General features: G+C 43.7%; 1 protein-coding gene across 2 annotated transcripts in view; it reads left to right on the top strand.

Moving 5' to 3' along the window:
* Nucleotides 1-15,195, top strand: part of LOC126271872 (peptidyl-alpha-hydroxyglycine alpha-amidating lyase 2-like) — a 166,110-nt gene that overhangs the window by 37,439 nt on the left and 113,476 nt on the right. For both annotated transcript variants that reach the window (XM_049974219.1, XM_049974218.1), the window contains exon 2: nucleotides 13,366-13,502. In XM_049974219.1, coding sequence (XP_049830176.1) covers nucleotides 13,366-13,502 — 137 coding nt within the window. The remainder of the gene's footprint in view (nucleotides 1-13,365; nucleotides 13,503-15,195) is intronic.

Raw genomic sequence — 15,195 nt, 5'->3', positions numbered from 1 at the left:
ATTTCTTCTGTCACCCAATGATTTCTACTAGCCCTCATCTTTTTACCTACTTGATCCTCGGCTGCCTTCACTACTTCATGCCTCAAAGCTATCCATTCTTCTTCTACTGTATTTCTTTCCCCCATTCCTGTCAATTGCTTCCTTATGCTCTCCCTGAAACTCTGTACAGCCTGTGGTTCTTTCAGTTTATCCATGTGCCATCTCCTTAAATTCCCACCTTTTTGCAGTTTCTTCAGTTTTAATCTACAGGTCATAACCAATAGATTGTGGTCAGAGTCCACATCTGCTCCTGGAAATGTCTTACAATTTAAAACCTGGTTCCTAAATCTCTGTCTTACCATTATATAATCTATCTGATACCTTTTAGTATCTCCAGGATTCTTCCATGTATACAGCCTTCTTTTATGATTCTTGAACCAAGTGTTACCTATGATTAAGTTGTGCTCTGTGCAAAATTCTACCAGGCGGCTTCCTCTTTCATTTCGTTGTCCCAGTCCATATTTACCTACTACGTTTCCTTCTCTCCCTTTCCCTACTACCGAATTCCAGTCACCCATGACTATTAAATTTTCAACTCCCTTCACTATCTGAATAATTTCTTTTATTTGATCATACATTTCTTAAATTTTTTCGTCATCTGCAGAGCTAGTTGGCATATAAACTTGTACTACTGTAGTAGGTGTGGGCTTCGTATCTATCTTGGCCACAATAATGCATTCACTATGCTGTTTGTAGTAGCTTACCTGCATTCCTATTTTCCTATTCATTATTGAACCTACTCCTGCATTACACCTATTTGATTTTGTGTTTATAACCCTGTAGTCACCTGACCATTAGTCTTGTTCCTCCTGCCACCGAACTTCACTAATTCCCACTATATCTAACTTTAACCTATCCATTTCCCTTTTTAAATTTTCTAACCTACCTGCCCGATTAAGGGATCTGACATTCCACGCTCCGATCCGTAGAACGCCAGTTTTCTTTCTCCTGATAACGACATCCTCTTGAGTAGTCCCCGCCCGGAGATCCGAATGGGGGACTATTTTACCTCCGGAATATTTTACCCAAGAGAACGCCATCATCATTTAATCATACAGTAAAGCTGCATGCCCTCGGGAAAGATTACGGCCGTAGTTTCCTCTTGCTTTCTGCCATTCGCAGTACCAGCACAGCAAGGCCGTTTTGGTAATGGTTACAAGGCCAGATCAGTCAATCATCCAGACTGTTGCCCCTGCAACTACTGAAAAGGCTGCTGCCCCTCTTCAGGAACCACACGTTTGTCTGGCCTCTGAACAGATACCCCTCCGTTGTGGTTGCACCTACGGTACGGCTATCTGTATCGCTGAGGCACGCAAGTCTCCCCACCAACGGCAAGGTCCATGGTTCATGGGGGAGGCTGAGATAATTATGTATACGAATTAGCCAGTTAATAAGTACTTAAAAATGTAAAATAGTACTTGTAATAAGAGAATATGAGAAGGGAGTCTCTTATTCGTGATTAATATCTTTGTAAAATATAGATATTAATCTGGACATCTGCTCTTTGGCACAGTTAAAAGGCTTTTTTTCTTTAAATTTTTCAGGAATAATAAGTTTTAGCGAAAAATTGGCACGCAATATTTATAGTCGGTTAAAATACTTTTCTAACGATACTTCACTCATCACAACACGATTAGTACAGGGAGGCACTTAAATCTGAACAAATTCCAATTTGAATTTACGGCCATATAATGTTAAGCCTTTTAATCTAGCATGGACATGTCGAAGGAAAAGTTCCAGCGAAATGGCGAAGAGTGACATGGACAAAGGACTTCCTTCAGGAACACCTAGTTGTATTTGCATCGACCTGGACTGTTGACAATTCACCGCTATTTTAGCATTTATTCCAGTTGCTATGTTCTTAATCAGCTGTATGACCCTATCGTTGAAACCTATTTTCTTCAATCTCTGTAGAAGATATCCATGATTTACTACATCGAACGCTTTATAAAAATCTAAAAACAATAAAGCACACTTTATGTTTATTACAGAAGTTATTGCAATGATATCCCTAGATTTTGAAAAATGGTTCTGCCTCGTGCGCAGTTCTGATGTTGACTAATAATTTTATCTGTAAGGCATGAAATTTTCTTGTTTACTATTCTAGCTATTAATATATAATCAGAATTCAGCAGTGAAATTGGACGAAAATTATTTAAATATTTGTTTCCATTATTTTTTTGCACCAGAACAATTTTTCTCTCCTTAAACTCAGCCGGAATCATTTTACCCTGAATAACCTCATTTACATTGTCTGATTTTCGCAGGTACTATTGGGGAGTAACGGATGTAAAACTCGGCTGCCAGACCATCCGTTCGTGGGGATTTTTTTGGTGGTAAGCTGCACAGAGTCTCATACACGTCTTCTTCACTGACAACCTTGAGAAAATTTTCGTTGTCATCTTCTGTCAGCTGTGGGGCTAGAATGTCAAGGAATTCTTCCAAGGAAGCATCACTACTTTGATGTTCACAATATAGCTCGCACTAACAGCGATAAATCTCGTCCATAATACCCTGCTTGGTTCTGAGAATCGTACCGTGTTTTGTTCGAATTTCATCAATAAAAGTCCTTCTCCCATTCTTCGTATGCTTTACTAAATGATATAGGGAAGTAATTTCATCTTCTGACACCGAATTTGCCTTCGATTTTATTTTCAACCCTTCCATTTCACTTCTCTTGGTATTAAGTAACTTGGCTTTGACTTTTTTGATGTCTGCTATCTGAAGTGAGGAACCTGCTGAAACTTGATAATATAGATCTCTCAAAATGGAATAGTAATATCCTATAGTGCATTTCATTTCCCTTGCGCTCTGGGCACTGTATGGAATAAGAACCTTCCTCAACTTTGGCTTTGCCATTTTAACCCACCAGTCAATAGCAGTAGCATATCTACTACGAGCATGCAGGCATATTGCCCATGTTTCTTTAATCAGGTCTTCTAAATCATGATTTACTAACAAGGAAGTGTTCAAATTACACTGATTCTTGAACCAGCGAACCGGCTGTTTTGTTAGATTTATGCAAGCTAAGACACGTGAATGGTCTGAAAAGTACGTAGGAATAGTTTCTAGTTTTGTCAAGGAAGTTTCAAGATTTTTAGAAATATATAGTCTATCAATCCTGCTACATGCCGTGACATAAGTGAACTCAACACTGGAGGCATATTTGATTTCCCATATATCCTTTAATTCTAAACCAGTAACTAGTTGTTTTAGTTCACTTGAGAAATTAAAATTAGGTAACTGATCTTTTCGATTTAGAACACAATTAAAATCACCTCCAAGTAATAACTGTCTTGGAGTTTTCCGTAACAAGTATATCAGATCGTCTTTGAAGAAATGTGCCCTGTCAGCTCGGTGACAGCTTCCTGAAGGGGCGTACAAGTTGATGATAGTCACATCATAGATTTTTAGTCCTATTCCCCTTCTGGATTCCAGTCGTTCCACCTCGCTTACTTAATCCCTTCCCTCACCAAAACAGCTGTTCCAACACTTGTTTCGAGAGACGCATCTATGTAACTGACAAAACCGGGAATTACTAAATCCGAAATTAGAACTTCTTGTAACAGGGCAATATGAGTCGCAGATTCGTACAAAAATTCCTTAAGGGCCGGTAATTTCAAACCGGTCGTAATTTTATTTATGTTTATAGTGGTGACAGAATAAGATTGCGTCATTGTGCTGTCACTATGTAGTTGTTTTGATGAACTAATTTAGGTTCCTGTGGTTCAGGGTTCAGTTAAGCTGTAACAGTTTTCTCGGAAGGCTGAACATGGGATAACACTTAAATCAGTTTATTAGTTACTGTCACGTTTTTTTTCTACTTTCCCTTGGTTACGAGCTACATTCTCATTTGGTTGCGTCGGTATTTTACTTCGCGGCTCATCTCGAGCAGCAGCAGACGCTTTCGCAATTTTGGTTGCCGGGGCCTGCCCTGAGGTGTTGACCGTGATTTCAGTTTGGCCACCACTTCCTCGTTCTTTATTAATTTCACTCACTTCCTAATCGAGGGAAACAAATGGAGACTGCAGTTTTGCAACCTCTCCCTGAATTTGTTTATTAACAGATAGCTGCTGATCTTTGCAATCAGCTACTGCATCTGTTGTTTCTTGCAAATTAATGCTTATTACACCCCCTTCATTTTCTGGTACCGTATGTGTATTATCTTTCTGTTCATCAGTATCTATTCGCATTTTGCCTTCAGGTTCCTCTACCTCCTCATCGCACTGTTTTTGCTTGCCAAGTGAGGGAGTGGGACAAGACAGCTCGTAATCTGAACAACTATCAGTTATCTCCAGAGGTCGTTTTCTCAGTTGCATTTCAGTTTCAGAAGCAGTGGTAACAGGGTTTCCCTTTGTTGTTAACGGGGGAAGTTGACTGTTACTGTGAAGGGAGACATCAGCTTGGCCTGCTGCGTTAACATCCTCAACCAGTTGATGCGGGCTATTCTTTGGTAACAGATCATTTAAGGTAAGCTTGTGACGCTGTATCAAATTACTTTTAAGAACAACAGTTCGCCGCGTGCATTCCTGTCTGAAGTGGCCAGTTTCGTTACATATATAACCTGTATAAACAATTCGTGCCTTCTACCCAAAAACAGTTATGTGAAACGGAATACTCGTCTTAACGTCCATCTCTACACAGCAGACCCCGTTGAAACACTGCAGTTTAAAGCAAGGCGACCTTCTTTCATTTGCAATTGATTTAACGTCTCCGTAGTTTGAAAGAGCTTCCTTAATCTTCTCATTTTCAGTTTCAATGGGAAGATTCAAGACACGAACGGTTTTGTAATGAATGTCCGCTCTATAGATGGAAACCTTACTTTTATAACCATTTCTATGCACAAAATCTACTTCATAGCCCCACTTTCGTAACACTTTATCAACAGTCGCAGCAGTGATTAACTTGACAGTATTTTCCTGATCCAGTTGCCACGTATGGACGGTTTCAGAATTGAGACCAGTGTAATTGAGACCTGTGTAATCCAGTCATCTATTTTCAGGGATGTTGGCTGAACAGGACGGGATTCCTTGTCAAAAGCAAATACCAGAGTATTCTTCCTGAGGTTTGTAGCCATGGTTAGTCCAGCGACGCAAATTCGGTTAAACAACCGAAATTACAATTAGCAGCAGCAAGACCAGAAATAGAGATCAGATCACAAAGAATAGGAACGAACACAGAGATTAACGGACGAACAGCACTCGGCGAAGCACAAGTACAGTGATGTATACACGGAAGTGCGGAATTGGGCTTACAAAGTCGTGTCATCAGGTATTCCTAGTTTTAAACTACATGGTTGCTCTGCTAAATCATTTCGGCCACTTGTAGTCTCAACGCACTTTACGTTGCCACTATAATTCTGTCTACTTGCCATGTTGAAAATAGGAGTCGCCCCTCGTCTTAAAGTAACCACCAACTATGCCGGTACAAACCTATTCAGTAGTGAAATACAGTATCACCCCATCACCGTTTCCAGCACAGCAGGTTGCTTGCTTCTCCTGGCCTCTTCCGGTCGCAGGCCGAAGCTCATTTCAGCGTCCGCCTGCCACCACAGGTGTGTGCTGCCCTCTGCTCGCTACCGTAGACACTTCGACGACTCGGAGGCCGAGCGTGGCTCTTTCCAAACACCACATGCGCGTCATGCTCGTAAGATTCATCGAAATATACATAGCATTCCTGGAGTAAGGACTGTCATTTTCCAAACTTAGTATCACCTACGTCAGATGATCCTCACCAGAGATACTCAAACACTCGGCACCAAAAGTACGATAGTAAATATAGGGACGGGAGCACCGATAAACTGCAGGGCTTCTCTTGTTTTCCGTCAGATGACTAGTTTAATGCAGTGCTCTACGCTGGTCTATCCTCTACAATCCCCCCACCCTCAATCCTTCCATAACCAAACTGACGATTCCTTGATGCCCCAGGATGAATACTGGCAACCGATCCCTTCTTTTATTTAAGTTGCACTACAAATTTCGCCAGCCGCGGTGGTCTCGCGGTTCTAGGCGCACGCCGGCACGGTAGCTCAGCGTGTTCGGTCAGAGGGTTAGCTGCCCACTGCAATAAAAAACCGAGTGAATGGATCAATAACGAACTTCAATAGGCGTCAGGGCACGTCCGCCACGAGCAATTACAACGAACGATAACTAACAAAATGAGACTTAAAAAATAAAAATAAAAAACGGCGCGCAGTCCGGAACCGTGCGACTGCTACGGTCGCAGGTTCGAATCCTGCCTCGGGCATGTATGTGTGTGATGTCCTTAGGTTAGTTAGGTTTAAGTAGTTCTAAGTTCTATGGGACTGATGACCACAGCAGTTGAGTCCCATAGTGCTCAGAGCCATTTGAACTACAAATTTCATTTTTCCTCGATTCGATTCAGTACTTCTTCATAAGTTATTTTATCAGTCCATCTAATTTTGAACATTTATTTGGTCACGAATCAGCTTTCTGCTTCTCAGGCCATCTTCAGGTGACAACTGAATGTCGCAAACACAGATAAATACGGCGTGCGACCTACACAGATATTATTTGTACAGAAGATACAAAAATGACAAACTGTCTATATAGGAAAATACTACAATAATCACATTAACTAAATGATGAGACTCAGTTTCCGTTTCCTACTTTGTTAAATAAATTTTTCGTTAAAAATACTAGAATCGGACTGTAAATTCATCTAATGTACCATCATTTGTTTATTTCCACACAAAAACTTTGTTTACCTCCTTTTTTAGGGTTTATATACACTTCGTCATTTTACTATCCCGTACAAATAATGTTTGTGTAAGTTGTACATCATGTTTACCAGAGTTTCTGACAGTTGTCACCCAAAGGTGGCCTGAAAAGCCGAAATCCAGTTCGTGACCAAATAAAAATAATTTTTCAGAACATTAGCAAGTGTTTTTCTTTTAATATTGTCCATGTTGCTTCACGTCAATAATTTTATTTCTGCAAATTATGTGTGTTCTCATCGTAAGATTCTTGCTTTTGTTTTTGGCTTTCTTTTTTGACATCGTGGGTAGCGCTTGTAGCTTTTTTGGAAGTCGAGACCACGATTTACTCGCAGTGAGGGATAACGTTTCGTGCGGTTGTGAACTGTATGTCCTGGTGGAGAGCTTGGTAAAAGAGCACTGCTCCACCAGCTTCTTGACATCTTTTGCTTACGGCCTTATCAAGTAATTTAGTTATCCCAGTCAAAGCTGTAGGTCGTAATACCTCGATTTAAGTTTCAGACAAAGAGTTTCACGTTAGAAAAAAAATTTTTTAATTAATAATTAAAATGAATAAGAGTACATAGATAACTTTAAAAATACACAGCCTTGACAGAATTTCATTGCTACTCCCCAAATCAAGTGCTATCGTTTAATGTACATAATAATAATATTCTATGTGGTTGTTATTTTGGACACTTTAAAGTAAACCTTGTCCCTCTATGTTTTCATTGTTTCCATCCTAATGTCATCCCTGCTATGACAACATTTGCAAGCAAAAATAATCGGTGTCCTCGTTATTGTGAGTTGAATCAAGTAGAAAACTGGCCTGCAACGTAATTTAAAACTGAAACTAGCCTTCTTTTTGTCGTGACTTAGTATTGCATCTTCGCGGGGTCGACATAGTTACCATTGCATTTGGAATGGTTAATTTAAGTGGTGGCCAGATGCTCTTCCAGTTGGCTCCCCGTTACGTGCCCTCCCCCAATCCCTTCCCCCACTGCCCATCGCATACTGTCACATGACAGGTAACACATGAGGATGCAGGATGTCTGTGACGTACCGTTGTGCCGTCCGAGTTGCCTCATTCACTACCAGCTGATGGTTTCCCCCAATCGTAACGCCAGGAGTAACATCGCGATGCCTCTCCAAAGCATTGGAAGAATGGGGAGTATCCTAAAGTGTCTACAATACTTGCCTGCAGTGGTCATCCGGAGTAGCGTAGAACTGCGATTCATTGCTTATCACAATGGACGCCGTTAATCAGCAATCCATGCTTTCTGGTCGCGGCACGACTCCAGACGCAGCCGTCTGTGTTGTGGTGTTGACGGCAGCCTACGCATCGGACCGAAATCATCTAATTCGCCAGGTCTAGTCTCTGACCAATGGGATTTCATTGTTTCTTCTCGGGTGTCAGACACAGATGTGAAAGGGATACGATGGTTTGTCTTGGTACGAAATACGGCGATCCGTCTTTGTGGTTGTCACAAGTGTTCAACAGGGACCTTGAAGATGAATATGCCTGGCGTCACTCTCCCCTGCAGTCGAACATACGATCAGTGTCACATCTCAATGCATCACCAGCCGGTCGAATGCAGACCCACAATGAAGCCGCTTTCACACTCTGCCAAACGCTATTAATGCTGTCTCAGACGTGTACGCGACATCTTGTTGTGTACATAGTTCCGCTTAGTCAGCGCGTACACAATTTTCCCGCTAGAGCGCGCCCTGCTAAGCACAACAGCGCAGGCGCAGCTATGACAGGCATATCGACATGTCATATCCTAAATCTGAATGTCTGTAGCGGCGTTTGCATGTTGAAGAAAGTGTGTGCGCCCTGCATTTGGTATCTAACTTACGTTTTTTTACATATAGTTCAATAATTGTCACTTTGTGCATACTCGCTGATGGTGTGTCGAAATTACATTGACATTCGATTACGTCTTCTGTGTGCTTCACCTTTTTTGTTGGGCAGAAACATAAGTACAACTTCGAACAGCCAAGATCGCTACTGCAGACCATTTATTGTGACGACCGGTTTCAGCAAACTACATTGCCATCATCAGATCTTCTGCAGTATATTTCACTGAATCTTGACCAATATCATATCATGTCACAGAACGATATTTCATGAACATGAGAACAATAGTATATCTGCAAGTCAAGCATAAAATAACTGTTACATAAAATAATGTATGTACATATTTCACTGACTGTACAAGCTCATGTTCGTTCATTATCAGAATCAAGAGTCTTCAGGCTCAGTCGAACCTGATTGTCACCCACAACAAGGCCTGTCAACCAGGAGTGATGGTGCAACAGCAGGACCCCTTTGGTTGTCATCAGCGGCATCCTTGTAACACAGCGGTATGTGAGCGATATTTTACGCCGCGTTTAGTTGTCCTTCATGGCAAGCCATTCTGGGCCTACATTTCAGCAAAATAACGCCCGCCTGCGCATGGCGAGTGTTTCTGATGCTTGTCTTCCTGCTCGCCAAACCGTCCCTTGGCGAGCAAGATCCCTGGATCTCTCCCCAGTTGAGAACATTTGGAGCATTATGGGTACAGCCCTCCAACCATCTTGGGATTTTGATGATCTAACGCGCTAGTTGGACAGAATTTGGCACGTTAGCCCTCAGGGAACATCAAACAGCTCTATTCATCAATGCCAAGACGAATAACTGTTTGCTTAAGTGCGAGAAGTGGACCAATGCGTTACGAACTTGCTCAATTTACGAAACTCCATCTCTCGAATAAATCATCAAATTTTTCTGAAATCGTAATCAGTTGTCAACACATCAATCTACCGATTTCCGTCCCATTCGGATAATTTCTTCGTGGTGCTTCGGTTTTTTTTTTTTTTCTTAGAGCGTGTTTGTTGAATACAAAATTGAATAGAGGTGGCCAAGCATCTAGCTTCTACCATCTGATCTACACATTCGAAAGAGACGCATTGTAGTTCGTTCTGGCTATCTCACGAATTAATATGGGATTCACTGTTTACAGCCATAACATATAAATGAATCGTTTCGTTTTCAGAAGACAGAAGGAGCGATCTGTTTTACTTGCTAAAAGCTTTCTAAAACGAATATCGCAGATACATTTCTTTATTTAAAACAATCGGTTTCGACAGACTTTTCTGTCGTCTTTAGGTCTTATGGACATTGCCATCTGCGCAAGATGTTCTATATTTTTAAATATTTCAGTTAGGACAAACCTTTTATAATGCGCTGTTGTTTCCACATGACAACGTGGCGTGAGGTCCCACTTAAAATGAATACGTTTCATAACAAAAGGTTTTCTAAGAACTGAATATGAGAGCGAATAAAGTCGAAACCGGTTGCTTTCATTAAATTCACATTTTATGAGATATTGGCTTTAGGAAAATTCAAGCAGTACCTATTTAGCCCACCTCAATGACTCGCTGTTTCTTTTGATGCCCATCGGTGGGTGACAGTTTCTCGTAATGAGGCTGCGTACATAATAGACTGACGTCTGTACAAGTGAACGGTCCATAATTTAAGTCCGTAGACTAGACTCCTCTCCCGGATCTAAGCCAGCTGAAGGGCCGAGATGGTACTGCTTACGATCAGTAATACCGGTACTGACAATGAGTGTCAACAGTTTTTGATGTTGCTGAGCAACAATCACACAAACATTTTTTAATAAACACACCGCCATTTGACTGTATTCCTGTTTATTTAATTACTACCCAGGTTTCAGCCATTTACGGCATTATGAAGTGATTGAGTTTATGTCATTAACATATATTGCCTAAAAAGCCGAAACCTGAGTCGTAATTGAATGAACAGCAATACAGTCAAAAGGCGGTGTGTTCACTTAAAAAAAGACAATGAATGTATATTCTCCCTCTCGAGGTAGACCATTCCGATACCATCACCCCCCCCCCCCCCCCCCCCCGTTACGTGTGAACATTCTACTGACTTGCCAAGATCAGGAAAATTCCTTTTTCGTCCGTCTTGTAATCAGCTCTCTGGGACCTATGGTGAGTTGCTGTATGACTGTGCCCTGTCGCGCCGTCTCTTACATCTTAATTTCTGATTCAACTATTTGTTCCTTATCTACTGCTGGTACAAGGTACATGTTGTGAATAGGAAGAAATTCACATGAGTTAATATTCTACATAGCTCACATTGATATTTTTAAAGTTTAGCATCACCTTGGTTCCGAGAGTTCCGGAACCTGTATAGAAAATTGGAATGTAGATCAACATAAACATCATTTCCGCCCATTTTATTGCTCATGAAAACCACACATTGCAAGTTTTACCACCATACAGTGGTGATGCAGACTCCTGTACACCCCGGGTCCTCTAATAGCCAGTAGCACGTCCTCTTGCATTGATGCACGCCTGTATTCGTCGTGGCGTACTATCCACAGGTTCATCAAGGCACTGTTGGTGCTTATTGTCCGCCTACTCAACGGCCATTGGGCCTAGATCCTTCAGATTGGTTGGTGGGTCACGCCGTCCATAAACAGCCCTTTTCAATCTATCCCAGACATGTTCCATGGGGTTCACGACTGCAGAACATACTGGCCACCCTAGTCGAGCGATGTCGTTATCTTGAAGGAAGTCATTCACAAAATGTGAGATGTCCACGATGGGGGCTCGAATTGTCGTCCATGAATACGAATGCCTCGACAGTATCCAGCCGATATGGTTGCGCTATCGGTCGGAGAACGGCAGTTACGGCGCCTTTCATGACCATCAGCGGCGTACGTCTGCCCCACATAATGCCACCCCAAAACAGCTCAGAACCTCCACCTTGTTGCACTCGCTGGACAGTGTGACTAAGGCGTTCAGCCTGACCGGGTTGCCTCCAAACACGTCTCCGACATTGTCTGGTTGAAGGCATGTGTGACACAACACTCATCGGTGAACAGAATGATGCCAATCCTGAGCGGTCCATTCGGCATGTTGCTCAGCCCGTCTGTACCACGCTGCATGGTGTCGTGGCTGCTAAGATGGACCACGCCATCCATGGACGTCGTGAGTGAAGTTGCGCATCATGCAGCCTATTGCGCACAGTTTGAGTGGTAACAAGACGTCCTGTGGCTGCATGAAAAGCATTATTCAAGATGAAACTTCCTGGCAGATTAAAACTGTGTGCCGGACCGAGACTCGAACTCCTTCTGCGGGCAAGTGCTCTACCATCTGAGCTACCCAAGCACGACTGACGCCCCATCCTCACAGCTTTACTTCTGCCAGTATCTCGTCTCTTACCTTCCAAACTTTACAGCTCTGCTGCGGACCTGCAGAACTACTGAAAGAAAGGATATTGCTGAGACATGGCTTAGCCACAGCCTGGGGGATGTTTCCAGAATGAAAGGCAAAAGTCGTGTCTTGGTCCGGCACACAGTTTTAATCTGCCAGGATATTTAAGATCAGCGCACACTCCGCTGCAGAGTGAAAATCTCATTATTCAGCATGGTGGTGTTGCAGTCAGGGTTCCTCCGAGCCATAATCTGTAGGTAGCGGTCATCCATTGGAGTAGTAGCCCTTAGGTGGCCTGAGCGAGGCATTTTATTGACAGTTCCTCTCTCTGTATCTCCTCCATGTCCGAACAACATCGCTTTCAGAATGAGATTTTCACTCTGCAGTGGAGTGTGCGCTGATATGAAACTTACTGGCAGATTAAAACTGTGTGCCGGACCGAGACTCGAACTCGGAACGTTTGCCTTTCGCGGGCAAGTGCTCTATCATCTCAGACACCCACGCACTACTCACGCCCCGTCCTCACAGCTTTACTTCTGCCAGTATTTCGTCTTCTACCGTATAAACTTTACAGAAGCTCTCCAGCGAACCTCAGCTGTGAGGCTGGGGTGTGGGTCGTGCTTGGGTAGCTCAGATGGTAGAGCACTTGCCCGCCTAAGGCAAAGGTCTCGAGTTCGAGTCTCGGTCCGGCACACAGTTTGAATTTGCCAGGAAGTTTCATATCAGCGCACACTCCGCTGCAGAGTGAAAATCTCATTATTCAACACGGTGACCTTGCTGTCAGGGTTCCTCCAAGCCATAATCCCTAGGTAGCGATCATACACTGCAGTAGTAGCCTTTGGGCAGCCTGAGCGAGGCATGTCATCGACAATTTCTCTCTCTCTATTTCCTCCATGTCCGAACTACATCGCTTTTGTTCTCTACAAGACGCTTGGTCACTTCCCATGTTGAGAGGCCTTCCTGGCACAAAGTAACCATGCGAACGCGATCGAACAGCGGTATTGACCGTCTAGGCATGGTTGAACTACAGACAACACGAGTCGTGTACCTCCTTCGTGGTGGAATGACTGGAACTGATTGGCTGTCGGATCCCCTCCGTCTAATAGGCGCTGCTCATGAATGGCTGTTTACGTTTTTGGGCGGGTTTAGTGACATCTCTGAACAGTCAATTAGAGTGTGTCTGTGGTACATTATCCAGAGTCAACGTGTATCTTCAGGAGTTCTGGGAACCAGGATGATGCAAAACCTTTTTTGATGTGTGTATATGGCTATTTACCTATGTACGATGTCAGTTTGGTTGTATTCGACATTGGAATAGGGTCACGCATGCTTGAGCTTGAGCTGAGACGTTGAGTGTGTGGTGTGTGTGTGCGCAGAGGGAGGCTCGGCGGCCCGTGGTGTCTGCGGGCTGGCCGCGCACGCTGGAGGGCCTGGGCGAGGTGAGCGGCGTGTCCGTGGACCCCCACGGCGACCCCGTCATCCTGCACCGAGGACCGCGGCACTGGGACGCCGGGTGAGTCGCGCCTCACTCTGCACCTCCTCCTACTGGCCGCTGCCCGGCTGTCTGGCGAGATTCTGCTGCGCTAAACCGGTCAAGTTACACTACTGGCCATTGCTACACCACGAAGATGACGTGCTACAGACGCGAAATTTAACCAACAGGAAGAATATGACGTGATATGCAAATGATTAGCTTTCCAGAGCATTCACACGAGGTTGGCGCCGGTAGCGACAACTACAACGTCCCGACATGAGGAAAGTTTCCAACCGATTTCTCATATACAAACAGCAGTTGACCGGCGTTGCGTGGTCAAACGTTGTTGTGATGCCTCGTGTAAGGAGGAGAAATGCGTACCATCACGTTCCCGACTTTGATAAAGGACGGATTGTAGCCTATCGCAATTGCGGTTTATCGTATCGCGACATTGCTGCTCGCGTTGTTCGAGATGCAATGACTGTTAGCAGAATATGGAATCGGTGGGTCAGGAGGGTAATACATAACGCCGTGCTGGATCCCAACGGCCTCATATCACTAGCAGTCGAGGTGACAGGCATCTTATTCGCAAGGCTGTAACGGATCGTGCAGCCACGTCTCGATCCCTGAGTCAACAGATGGGGACGTTTGCAAGACAACAACCATCTGCACGAACAGTTGGACGACGTTTGCAGCAGCATGGACTATCAGCTCGGAGACTACGGTTGCGGTTACCCTTGACGCTGCATCAAAGACTCAACGACGAACCTGGGTGCACGAATGGCAAAACGTCATTTTTTCCGATAAATCCAGGTTCTGTTTACAGCATAGTCGCATCCGCGTTTAGCGACATCGCGGTGAACGCACATTGGATGCGTGTATTCGTCATCGCCATACTGGCGTATCACCTGGCGTGATGGTATGGGGTGCCATTGGTTACACGTCTCCGTCACCTCTTGTTCGCATTGAAGGCACTTTAAACACATTTCAGATGTGTTACTGCCCCTGGCTATACCCTTCCTTCGACTCCTGCGAAACCCTACATTTCAACAGGATAATGCACGAACACATGTTGCAGGTCCTGTACGGGTCTATCTGGATACAGAAAATGTGCGACTGCTGCACTGGCCAGCACATTCTCCAGATCTCTCCCCAAATGAAATCGTCTGGTCAATGGTGGCCGAGCAACTGGATCGTCACAATACGCCCGTCACTACTCTTGATGAACTGTGGTATCGTGTTGAAGCAGCATGGGCAGCTGTACCTGTACACGCCATCGAAGCTATTTTTGACTCAACGTCCAGGCGTATCAAGGCCGTTATTACAGCCAGAGGTGGTTGTTCTGGGTACTGATTTCTCAGGATCTATGCACCCAAATTGCGTGAAAAGGTAATCACATGTCAGTTCTAGTATAATATATTTGTCCAATGAATACCCGTTTATCATCTGCATTTCTTCTTGGTGTAGCAATTTTAATGGCCAGCAGTGTAGTTTTCCGCCATCTCCTCCTCAACCCTAAAGACGGGTCTCAGATGGTTTCTTTGCGTCGCCGTCTAATTCATTTTTCCTACCTTATAGTCCTTCCTTTATAACATTCATACATTAGCTATAAGGTCTTCCTCTTTTTGCTTCTTTCTTAAGATTTCTCCTACAATACTACTGGTGCACGAGTTATTTAATTTCATCGTTTTTCTTTTTTTTTTTTTTCATCGTCGTATCGTCTGTTATCTAC

The sequence above is a fragment of the Schistocerca gregaria genome, chromosome 5 (genome assembly GCF_023897955.1).
Source record: "Schistocerca gregaria isolate iqSchGreg1 chromosome 5, iqSchGreg1.2, whole genome shotgun sequence".
In the NCBI taxonomy this organism is placed as follows: domain Eukaryota; kingdom Metazoa; phylum Arthropoda; class Insecta; order Orthoptera; family Acrididae; genus Schistocerca; species Schistocerca gregaria.
The sequence above is the reverse complement of the archived record's forward strand: the minus strand, read 5'-3'. Positions and strand labels throughout refer to the sequence as shown.